Source organism: Eptatretus burgeri, chromosome 15, assembly GCF_056783735.1.
Source record: "Eptatretus burgeri isolate ZD-2024b chromosome 15, Ebu_testis_v1, whole genome shotgun sequence".
Taxonomy (NCBI): Eukaryota; Metazoa; Chordata; class Myxini; order Myxiniformes; family Myxinidae; genus Eptatretus; species Eptatretus burgeri.
Window position 1 is genome coordinate 14731559 of NC_140975.1, and position 12833 is coordinate 14744391.

General features: G+C 39.9%; 2 protein-coding genes across 15 annotated transcripts in view; one reads left to right on the plus strand and one right to left on the minus strand.

Annotated features, from left to right (window-relative positions):
* The window catches only part of LOC147011588 (uncharacterized), a 59505-nt gene extending 50776 nt beyond the window's left edge, over window positions 1–8729 (plus strand). The window contains exons 11-13 of one of the 5 annotated variants that reach the window (XM_085858305.1): window positions 4527–4631; window positions 5677–5707; window positions 8438–8627. In XM_085858305.1, coding sequence (XP_085714431.1) covers window positions 4527–4631; window positions 5677–5678 — 107 coding nt within the window. In that variant the 3' untranslated portion in view covers window positions 5679–5707; window positions 8438–8627. Of the gene's footprint in view, window positions 1–4526; window positions 4632–5676; window positions 5708–6105; window positions 6323–7314 lie in introns of those variants that run through there. The other 4 variants (XM_085858304.1, XM_085858303.1, XM_085858302.1 and 1 more) reach the window with 4 other exon arrangements.
* LOC147011589 (uncharacterized) overlaps window positions 1–12833 on the minus strand; it is an 84779-nt gene that overhangs the window by 24980 nt on the left and 46966 nt on the right. For 8 of the 10 annotated variants that reach the window (XR_015051998.1, XM_085858299.1, XM_085858297.1 and 5 more), the window contains one exon: window positions 6135–6228. The gene's annotated coding sequence lies outside the window, so the exon portion shown is untranslated. Of the gene's footprint in view, window positions 1–4625; window positions 5732–6134; window positions 6229–12833 lie in introns of those variants that run through there. The other 2 variants (XR_015052001.1, XR_015051997.1) reach the window with 1 other exon arrangement.

The window sequence follows — 12833 nt, forward strand, 5'->3', positions numbered from 1 at the left end:
GATCGCCAAGACTGCAACAACTACCGAGGGGTGACGCTGCTCTCAGTGCCGGGTAAGGTCTTTGCTCGGATAATTCTTGATAGGGTTCGCCACCATCTGCTTGAGCACCAGCGTCCAGAGCAGTCAGGCTTTACACCAAAGAGGTCAACGATTGACCGTATCCTTGCACTTCGTGTCCTCACCGAACGCAGACGAGAGTTTCGGCAGGGGCTGCTTGCAGCCTATGTTGATCTCTGTAAAGCGTTCGATTCAGTGAATCGGGATGTCCTCTGGAGGATTCTTGGTCTTCGTGGGGTGCCACCAAAACTGATCGATCTGATGTCTGAACTCTACTCTGGTACTGAGAGTGCTGTGAAGTGTGGTGGTACCATCTCTGACTTATTTCCAGTTGTTACTGGAGTTCGTCAGGGGTGTGTACTTGCCCCCACACTTTTCAGCACTTGTATGGACTGGATTTTTGGGAGGATGTCGGAGAGATCAAGTTGCGGTGCATCGTTTGGCAATGTCAAGATCTCGGACCTTGATTTTGCAGATGATGCAGTCATCTTTGCGGAGACTTTAGACATCCTCTTGGGGGCCCTCGAGGTGCTGAATGAGGAGTCGGAGCCGTTGGGATTACGGATTTCTTGGGTCAAAACAAAGATCCAGGCTTTCGGTGACATCTTGGATGCTGCTGTCCTGTCTGTGTCTGTTTGTGGTGAGGATGTTGAGGTCGTGGATAGATTCACTTACCTTGGCAGTGATATTCATGTCTCCGCAGGTTGTGAGCCGGAGGTCAATAGACGTCTGGGTCGGGCCTGGGGAGTCATGGATTCACTGGATCATGGGGTGTGGCGCTGCCGGTACCTGTGCGGGAGGACGAAAGTCCGAGTCTTCAGGTCCTTGGTACTTCCAGTCTTGCTCTATGGGTGCGAGACTTGGACTTTGACCAAGGATCTGAGACGGAGACTTAATTCCTTTGGTACCAGGTCTCTTCGGAGAATCCTTGGCTATCGCTGGTCGGATTTTGTGTCCAACGAGCGGTTGCTGAGAGAGACTCGGATGAGATTTGTTACCTGCATAGTCCGTGAGCGTCAGCTGCGGCTGTATGGACATGTGGCTCGTTTTCCTGACGCTGATCCTGCTCACCAGATTCTCTCAGCGAGGGAGTCTCATGAGTGGAGGAGGCCAGTGGGCCGACCACGTGCCTCATGGTTGCAGCAGGTTGACCATCATCTCAAGGAGATGGGGATGGGCCTGGCATCTGCCTGGGGGATGGCCAGACGGAGGCCCCTGGAGTACCGGCAGAAAGTGGACGCAGCGACGCGCTGTTCTGGCACATGCTCCCATACCTGACCTGACTATTAAAACAGCCCCGGGCTTGTCTTGGAGTTCTATGTTTAAAATGACAAAACAAAATTTGGAATTAATCAGTGATATAGATATGTTTTTCACGATAGAGAAGGCTAAAAGAGGAGGAATATCTCAAGTATGTTCCAAGAGATATGCTAAAGCAAATAATAAATATCTTCGTGATTATAATAAGAATGAGGACAACTCTTACCTAATGTAGTATGATGCTAACAATTTATATGGGTGGGCCATGTCTCAATCTTTACCTTATGGGAAACTTAAATTGGTTAAAGAAAAACATTATGAAAAAGTTTTACTTGACATTGTTATCTCCTCTGAAAAAGAATTGGATGAAGCTGAAGTTGGATATTATTTTGAGGTTGATTTATAATATCCAGAAGAACTTCATAACAAACATAAAGACCGACCTTATGCCCCTGATAAAGAAAGTCCAAGAAAAGAATGGTTAAGTGATTACCAACAGTCATTTAATATAAAAGGTAAATCTCCAGAAAAACTACTTACAACATTAAATGATAAAGAAAGTTATGTTTTACATCAAAGGAACTTGAGACAATATTTATATACTGGGTTGAGAGTGAGAAAAATTCATCGAATTTTGAAATTTAAACAAAGTCATTGGTTAAAAAAATATATTGATTTTAATACAAAAAGGAGAACAGTAGCAAAAACTGATTTTGAGAAGGACTTTTATAAACTAATGAATAATGCTGTATTTGGAAAGACTATGGAAAATGTTAGGAATCGACAAAACATAAGACTTTCTACATCTTGGAAACAGGCTTCAAAGTTAATTAATAGACCAAGTTTTTAACAAGCGGAGGTGTTTTCAGAGAACTTTTGTGCTATTCATTTGAAAAAAGAGAGTATTGAAATGGACAAACCTATTTATATAGGAACATCAATTCTTGACTTGTCAAAGTCGTTAATGTATGACTATTACTATAATAATTTAAAATTAAAGTATAAGGATAATGTGTCATTGTTATATATGACGATATGGATTCATTTGAAAATCTGATAGATAGTTTTACAGATATACAGATATACAGATAGTTTTATATTAGAAATTAAGACAAGTGATGTATATGAGGATATGATTGATAATATATATATATATATATATTATATGATATAAGTAATTATAAGTCTGATAGTATGTTGATGTCATTAAAGAATAAAAAGGGTATTGGTAAGTTTAAGGATGAGTTGGGTGGAAAGGTCATGAGTGAATTTGTGGGTTTGAGATCAAAGTCTTATGCTTTTACGTATATTGATAATAATAACATTGAAAGGCGTGATAAGAAGCTAAAGGGAATAAAGAAAAATATAATCAAGGAAACAATAAACTTTAAACATTATTACAACTGTTTAACCTCAAAGAAGGAAGAGTACAGAAAAATGAATACAATAAGAAGTTTTTAACATCAATTATAATTGATGTATAATTGTATAATTATATACAGAAGAGATAAATAAGAAAGCATTAGGAGCTTTTGATGATAAAAGATATATTTTAGAGAATGGAATCAAGAGTATCCCTTATGGTTATAAGTATAAGTGTTCAGGGGCGTTTTTTTTTTACTGATTTATAAATGATAGAATCAAGCAATAACCAAACCAAAGAGTGGATATATAATCAGCCTTGGTATTTAAATGGGAAACATATCGAATGTGAGAAATATCAAATAAGTCTTATTGAAGAAATAACCGGGGTAAAAGTAAAGAAACAAATAAGCGGATAAATTTAATTACAAATAAGTTGGAGGATGTCAAGAAAAAAAATTAATATCCTTGAATGGACTGAAAACTTTGATGGTTATCAATTGAACAATGGAAAAACAATTTACTACAATCTCAAAATGATATGTGGATCAGGAGGTGGTCAAACAAGAGCATTGAGAGAAGTTTATCATTTTATTTCTGCTCAACAAAGACACATAAACCAAGAACTAAGTTCTAAAATAATATTTGTGAATATACTCTATGGTGATGAATGTAATCGGAAAATTAATTTATTACCTCGAGAAGAACATGGACAAATATTCGTTGGATCACTCTTTGAGTGGAATGAAAATATAAAAGGAAATCAGTGAGTCTCAATTTAACATGTGCTCAATGGGGCAGAGATCGGTCTCCTCTTTGGACCTGATGGGCCGAAAGTCAGAGGGGGTGGGGGTGGGGGGTAGAGAGGGAAGGGAAAAACAGTGTGGAACAGAGACATGAGGAGATCTGTGGAAGGGAAAGGGATGGAGTGGGGAACATAGGGTAAACACGATGGATACGACAGGGACTTTGAGGAAGGGAAGAAAATCATTCTCCTATTTTGGTTTTTTGGGGCCTTGAGACAGTCTCAATTTAGCATGAGCTTGGGTGGGAGAGGGAGAAAATCATTCTCCTATTTTAACCTTATGAACATTGAGTCAGAAAGGTTCCCCTGTGCATTTGTATGGGAGGGGGAGGAATCGGTCTCCTGTTTTGGGGTTTTCTGGGGTTTATTCAGAGAGTTTTCCCCCTTTTCCCCATTCATTTGCATGGATGCCTTAGAAGCCCCATTTATCCTCTACTGATGTGTGCTTTGCTGAACAAAGATCCCCCTGGTGAGAAATGCCCACATCTTCCTTTTTTCACGAAATTGCCACCAGGTTTATTGAAAAGTTTTGGAAGTTGATTGGTTGTTCCTTCCTGCCAAACCACATCCACTCAGCAATGAAAAACAAATCATCCGATGTAGTACCTGAGTAAACGGACTGTCGTCCACAGGTGTTGTATATCGACAGCATATTGGAATGTAGAAACACAGAACTCTGTTTGTGATTTCCATGGTATGCAAAAGTGTGCTGATATCGGAGAGTACACGTGGATTTATTTGGACGAGAAAGTTTGTAAGCTGCTGCAACAACAAATTAATTCAGACTGAGCAGTTTGCTCATGTTGAAATATCGTGTGTGTAATTATGAATGATGACAAATGGAAGACACTCCGACACCAAAATATCTTTAATAATATTAAAATTATCAAAAGTTCATTCCATTTTTGATTCATTCATTTAGATTTATTATATTTTTGCTCATTACTGATGTCTCCTAATGTCCTCTCGCTGTATCTGTAATGGATATGTAGAAGAGTTTAATTGCTCAAGTCCTCCATTTGGCTGTGCTCGTGTTTCCCAGGAATTGGTGTTGGTGTGGTTATTTTGGTTATTCTGGCAATAATCATACTGGCTGGAATCGCCGTATGGTGTGCCCGACGTCGACGACATCGTTCTCCTGCAACCTGTAACTTTTGCTGTCTGTCTGAAGCCCCACTCCTAACTGAAAACAAACTTTATAACACAAAACGTAATACACATACGTCGTCACTGCATTTTTGTTCTCTGCACTGATAACGAGGATCATTGAAGAGCTGTTGAGTATGTCGTAGAGATTGAGGGAAGGAACAGAATATGATATGAGATGGTAATGAAGCACCACCTTGGATGGTTGGAGGGTCGAACAAGGTATCCAATTGACAAAGGGTATTCTAAAAAGTGAAATCAAAAGTAGAGTAAAATGCTGGATATGATCAATGAGGAGGAAGAGGAGGAGCTTGGGACCATACTCTGTGCAGAGCATTGGTGCTGCTTAAGCAGTCCCCTTGGCTATTGGGCACAATCCTGGATGGGTCGCCACTCTGACACAGTATACCAGCACACTCCAACACAGTGTAATGCACACCTGTTATCCTCATTTGTCATGTCAAGCTTGGAGCAATCAGATGGCACTCATTTTGCCGACCTCGGAAGGATGACAGGCCAAGTTAACCCCACCTGGTATTTATTCAACAGGTGAGCAGGATTTGAAGTCTGGACCCTCGGATCCAAAGCCCACCACCCTAACCATTAAGCCAACACCAGGCATCAATGAGCTTTAACATTAAGACATTAATAGCTCTTCAATGACCCCTGTGGTTGGATTTGGTGGATAGCAGAGAGACAACGAGCTGTCATACCGAATGGCTCAAGAGCGTCGAACACATCTGAAGTCAGTAGATTTTGATGACGAATTGATAAAGGACTCAGCAAATAAGTATAATTAACATCATCCAACAGAATAGTTCTTTAATGATGAGACACAATATGCCAAACCACCATATGTGTATGTGTGTGCACCTTATCCTGCAGTATTTCACAGGTTCCTTTTCTGGGGACTATGGGGAGAATGTAAAAAACGGATTTGGCTTTCGTTATCCATCATTCCTTATTTTGATGTTGTCCTGGTTATTCTGGTTATATTCTACGTGGCTGATTCATTTTAATATTCTTCATCTTTTCATTGGTTTTAGGACTTGAGCCTGTCTGCTGTGAGTTCCTGAGGTAAGCAGCTTTTGGCACATGTTTCTGGAGTAAACAATGAAATAGATGCTTAAAACAGTGTGCATAGAACTACAATTTTCCATATTAACTGCAAAAAGCCATATAACAGGTTGCATTCTGCAAATTTTCTCCACTATCATTTAACTCCTTCATGAGCCAATATTTTGGTAATTAAAAAATAAAATAAAATGTGTCCAAGTGAATGAAGTATTGTCAGTCCTGGAGTAGAAATCAAGTACAGGACGTGCAAATACAAGAAATGAAATTTTGCTTCGTCCAAGCACTAAACAACATGATGTGCAGGTAGTACAGATACATGAGGACCCTGAAGGTTATACACGAGGTATAATAGGACATTGGTGTGGCCACATTATTTTAACAGCACGTTTTTCACACAGGAGCCCAGGCTTGGAAATGTGATGCATACCTTTTGTCCTCATTTGTCACGTCAAGCATGGAGCAATCAGATGGCACATTGCAGAATGAATCGCTCTGACAAGCCATTTCCATTCTTCCATGTGCTGGAAAACCAAAATGCACAACCAACAAATAAGTAAACCATAGCACACATATGGATTTGAAATATATGTAAACCATAGCACACATATGGATTTGAAATATATATATATATATATATATATATATATATATATATATATATATATATATATATATATATGCTGTTCGTCTTTTGGCTGCTCCCGTTAGGGGTCGCCACAGCGGATCATCCATTATGATCCGCATACTGATTTGGCATAGGTTTTATGCCGGATGCCCTTCCTGACGCAATCCTGGTCGCCTCTTATGACACAGGGATAAGGATTGGGTTTTACCATGACTCCGGGCTGCCCTACGCCCTCTCATAGCGCAGCCCAGTGCAGAGCTCCCGTCCTCAAGCGATCCTAAAACCCAAGCCTCCGAGTAGCCGGATTACAGGGGCACGCCACTACGCCCAGTATATATGTGTGTGTGTGTGTGTGTGTGTGTGTGTGTGTGTGTGTGTGTGTGTGTGTGTGTGTGTGTGTGTGTGTGTGTGTGTGTGTGTGTGTGTGTGTGTGTGTGTGTGTGTGTGTGTGTGTATATATATATATATATATATATATATATATATATATATATATATATATAATAAGATTGCGGCAGTTGGGATTACACATATTTAAAGAAGAAGGAGGCGCATCCAACCAAAAGTTTTTTTTTAAGAAAAATAAATAAATCGACTCCGCTAAATTTGAGCAAAAAAGCGAGAGCAGACATGTTCTCAGGCAATATTTTGCCTGCAATATATCTCATGCAAATATATATATATATATATATATATATATATATATATATATATATATATATATATATATATATATATATATATATATATATATAGTGAAATATATTATTTTAGATAATTCTTTACAAGCAGAATCTATTTCATTGATAACACCACATGACTGTGTCTGCCTCCTGCTAATGCATTGCAATTAATCTTCAATGCAAATGCTTCACAAATTACGGTACGATTCACTTAATTTATCGAGAATCATTTCCATTGATTGTTAGTTTTTCATTAACCTTGCACTGTTGCCTTGCTCTTATTTTCCTTCCTTCGACAGAGGAACACGAAACTTGGATTATAAATGCGAAACTCCACCAGGACAAAATGCAACTGTTGGGAATTTCCTTTCTGTCCGTTCAAAATTATTCAGGACATTTTCTAACAAGTGGAACTGTTTTCTCTTATTATTTTTTTTTTTCGTTTTTCTTTTCTTTTTCTTTTTTCAAGGTGCTTTTTATTTCTTTATTTTTGAATTTTGATATTTTGATAATTTCTGGAATGTCAATTGCCTTGAGTTATTCATTATTACTGTTATTCATATGCAGCCTTTGGCTGCTTGGCTGCATCGTTTTCTGGGGGCACGGCTGTGCCGCTGATGCAATGCCGCCTGTCACCAACACGCTGGTACTCAATTCACCGACCTCAGGGGTGTGCCTGTGCCACTCATGCAATTCCCCCTGCTGCCAGCATGCTGGTACTCATTTTGCCAACCTCGAAAGGATGGCAGGCTGTCAACCCATTTTGGCTGGACAGGTTTTAATTAATTCAATGGCTGGACAGGGGCTTGAACTCAAGACCCTACTCAAGTCCCGAATAAGCGTGGGGGTCTGAATAAGCATGTAGGGTGGAACATTTTCCAAATTTTAATGAGTCGAGGGCGGAATAAGCATGTGGGGCAGAAAATCCTAAAAAGTCTAATAAGTGTGCAGGTCCGAATAAGAGGGCAGGGTGGAAAAACCAGAAATGTGACAAATATAGAACATGTGTTTTATTGTTCAAATACATACATTACATCAGGACGTCACATCTCTCGACGGGACAACATTGTCACCCTACACGCTCACCGGTGTAAATATGAGTGAGGTTGGCAAAAACGATTTTTTTTAATAAGCGTGTAGACCCCATAGAGGCCGTGTAGGGGGAATTTTCACCTCGAAAAAAAATAAGCGTGCAAGCACGCTTATTCGGGACTTGAGAGTAAGATCTTAAACCAGCCACCCTAACCATGAAGCCAACACCAGGCTTGAGTTGTTCATGTTATTTGATTTCACATTTGTCTTAATCTTTGGTGGTTTTTTTGTTCTTTTTTCTTTGTTTTATACCAAACTTAATGTGTTTCTAAATTATTACAAACAAAACAATGGAAAATGCAATCATTTACCTCCTTTTGCACTATTTAGTCCCATGATGTCTTTTTCTCCATCCTGGAAAAGACTACTACTACTACTACTACTACTACTACCACTACTACTACTACTACTACTACTACTACTACTACCCAGAGACGTCGTTAGCTTCCAAAAATATTTGGGACCTGGGCCCCCTCAAACTTCAGATTCCCCCATCCCCAATAAAACATTTAGCACAATTGCTCATCTCGAATAAAATACGTTAATTGTTACATTTCTTATGTTACATAAAGGATGTTTGTTGTAGGTGTTCAAATTAAAGGATGTGTTTTCCTATTTTCAATATGTTGTATTTAAACCTTTGTGAATTCCAACAAAGAAAAAAGTACAAAAACAAAAATGTATCCCTTTATAAATGGTACTTGATTCTGTAAAAGCACAACCTTACATTTTATATCTACTGTTGAACATTTCAGATTAATTGAACACAATGTCACATCTTTTTCTTATTAATTAACCCTCACCACCCATGGTTTTAGAAGAGTTGTATTTGTAAACAATCTTCCTTTATTTATTTTGGAGGGAAGCATCAGTGTGCACTGTGTCCCATCTGTTGTGCATCTTTGCAAAGTGATCAACCATGGCATCCTCTGACACATGTCATTCCTGCTTAAGGCCCAGTCACACCTTGACGTTTTAGCCAGGAATGGCAACGTATAAAAATGCACGTAAAACGTTGGCGTACGCTGAAGTTTTGAGGTTTTTTTTTAAGTTTTGGTCGTATTCATAACGTGTTGGTCGTATGCATAATGTATTAGTAACGGGCACAGAACGTTTCGTTGTGTTAAAGATAACTTATACCAACGAATGCTTAGCCTGTTGTCGGCGTTCACAACCTATGCCCAACGATAGTTTAACTTGGTCATAGCGCGCTGCACTTATCGCCGACGAACTCGTGGCGTTCTCTGTTAAAAACCTGCCGCACGCCGATTTAAATCATAACCGCCTGAAAATTGGAAGTGTCAACATCGCAGTCACACCTTGACGATTTAGCCAGCGTATGCCGACCTATGAAAAATGTGTCTAAAACGCTGGGACACGTCGAATACGGTATGGGTAAGTTGTGTATACGTTGGGAGCACGATGAAAAACAATGAAGTACGCTGCCATATTACGTGGTACGTCTAGTAAGTCGTGAAATTTCAAGCATGCTGAAAATTTTACGACGTACTCGACGTATGGCTCACAAGTTCCGCATACGCTGGCATAAGTTCTCGGCACGCTCCGCAATCGTTTACACACGTCGGCCACACGTTACTTGTAAGTTACTCATAAGTCGAAACACGTCGAGGTAATGTTTCGCATACCCGAAACTTAATTTTTAAACCTACGAGTAACGTGCTTTGAACCTATTAGTAGCGTGCTTTGAACCTATGAGTAGCGTGCTTTGAACCTATGTGTAACGTATCTCAAACGCACATTGGCGTATGTGGACGAATTTGATTGACGTCTTCCGGACGACCACAGAACTTACTGAACGTGTTTCTAACTTACAGCTACCGTATAATGGCGTATTGGTAGCGTTTAGGGGAATTGGTATATGCAAATGGGCTTCATAAGAGGAACCCGTCAGTGTTCCAGACTCCATGTTGAGTAGATGTCAATGGCAGTAGCAGTAGTAGTAGTAGTAGTAGTAGTTCGAGAGAATATAGTGTTGTCAATGTTAGTAGTAGTAGCAGTAGTAGTTCGAGAGAATTTAGTGATGTCGATGTTAGTAGTAGTAGTAGTAGTAGTAGTAGTAGTAGTAGTAGTTCGAGAGAATTTAGTGATGTCGATGTTATTAGTAGTAGTTGTAGTAGTTCGAGAGAATTTAATGATGTCGATGTTATTAGTTGTAGTAGTAGTAGTTCGAGAGAATTAAGTGATGTCGATGTTATTAGTAGTAGTTGTAGTAGTTCGAGAGAATTTAGTGATGTCGATGTTATTAGTTGTAGTAGTAGTAGTTCGAGAGAATTTAGTGATGTCGATGTTAGTAGTAGTAGTAGTTCGAGAGAATTTAGTGATGTCGTTGTTGGTAGTAGTAGCAGTAGTAGTAGTAGTAGTAGTAGTAGTAGTAGTTCGAGAGAATTAACTAATGTCGATGTTATTAGTAGTAGTAGTAGTAGTTGGAGAGAATTTACTGATGTCGATGTTGGTAGTAGTAGCAGTACTTTCAAGTAACGTGTTGCAAAGTGTGAACAACGTTCGTGTAGCGTGCTTACAAAACGTTACTCATAGGTTAGAAATAAGTTTCGGGTACGCTAAACATTACCTCGACGTGTTTCGACTTATGAGTAACTTACAAGTAACGTGTTTCAACGTGTGTCAACGATCGCATAACGTGCCTACAACTTATGGCCAGCATAGCGGAACGTGTGAGTCATACGCCGGTATACGTCGTAAAATTTCAAGCATGAAAAAATTCGAGGAAAACCCAAAAGTTCAACGTTTAAAGCCAGCGTACAACGACGTATGGCAGTGTTTTTCAGCGTGCTCTCAATGATATCAAAACTTATCCATAACGTATTCGACGTGTACCAGCGTTTTTGACAAATTTTCCAAAAATCGGCATAAGCTGGCTAAAACGTCAAGGTGTGACTGGGCCTTTAGTCATGCACCTGACTCTGACTTCAAAGTGTCATTTTAAAGCCAATTGTAGCCAAGGGGTTAAAATATTATAGAATTGGGGCACAGCAAAACACATTAAGGGCCACATGCCCTATGGGTCAGTGCCCAGCGATGTTCCTGCTACTACCACTGCTACTCATCTCTCACCCATACTGCAATGGCCTCAATTGATTTATTGTGGGGTTGTTTGCACAAAAACACAATTTAACTTGCTCTTCCATTAAAAATGTTTCTTCTGGCTCTGCTGAAGAATGAAGATCGCATCTATTGTTTCACTTCCTGGCAAAAAACAAACTATCCCATCAGACCTCACCAACCCTCGTATCCTATCATATACCCCCCTTTCCAATGATTTGAGCATGTACTGCATCAGCTGTAACACGTGGAATTTCCTTAATCAGTACGATCCCTTTTATCCTTGTAGACAGCCATCACGTAACTCTCTTTCACCACTATTAACCCAAAGTAACAAGTTGCATCACCCAATCAAGAAAAAAATTAACTTGGGAGAGCAACACGGCAATGATGGGTCAAATGCCCTCCTCAATTCCTTAAAGTCATACAGAAATCGTGCCACCACTCATTACTCAGGATAGTCCCTCAGAGACAGTGGAGCATTTGTATATTAATTTCTGTTTTGCATGCAGAATATTAATGTCTAAATGCAATTGTTTTGATCCTAACAAAGCATCTACCTGGCTCTGAAAGGCAAGTCGGAGGTGATATTCAAAGGAGGAGGAGTTAAAGTGCGCACAAAGCTCCACACCTCTCACTGGGCATTCTGTGTATGCAAAATCCTTCCTTGGTACACCTGTGCTTCCAACCACATACAAAGCTTTCGTCCATAGCCTGATGGAGTACTGCTCTCCCCTAGGGCTGGTGCTCCTGCCTCACACCGAGCTTGGCTTCATGCTGTGAAAACCAAGGCATTTAGGATCATAGCTATTTCCCACGATGAGTCAGAGTCTTTGGGTGTCTCACTTTCTGACCGCAAGCAGGTTGGTGATCTTTCTGTCTTTTACCGTCTCCTCTCTGACCTTGCACCCCCTGCCTTGTCTGTGCTCTGTCCCTCTAATATTTCTGCAGGTCACTCAATGTCTGTCTGCGACCCCCTTATGGTAAAACTACCAAAATCAAGATTCACTGCTCACCATCACTCTTTCATTCCTCTTTTTTTCCTGCCACTGGAACAAACTCCCACACTCTCTTCAATCCCACTCTTCCCTCCACGTCTTTAAAACAGATGTTCACCACCACCTCTTATCTAGTCCTATAAAAACCACGATATTTTCTACCCACATTAATCCACCCCAAACCCACCTCCTTCAAATTCCCTGTTTTCATTCTTGAAAGTCCCTGTAGTGTCCATCTTGTTTACCCCATGTACCGTGCCGATCCCTCTCTCTCCCACACATCTCCTAATGTCTCTGTTCACTCCTGTTTTGTGCTTCACTCTCCTGCCCCTCTTGTCTCTTGCTCCCTTTGTTATACATTATGTGTGTCCGCTCTTAAATGAGCCTCGACATGGTATACTAAGAAAAGAAAAAAAACGTAATCACACACTCTGCATTGGGATTGAACTTCAAACATACAATTTGCTATTGTTACACACGTAATTATCAAATTACAATGAGAAAAGCTTGTCATTTTATCATCCAGAGTTGCAACAACAACATCCGCCATCTTCGAAGATGGATGGAGGTTACTGTTTTCACCCCTTTCTGTTTGTTTGTTTGTTTGTTTGTGAACAGTATTACGGAAAAATTCCTCGACGGATTTC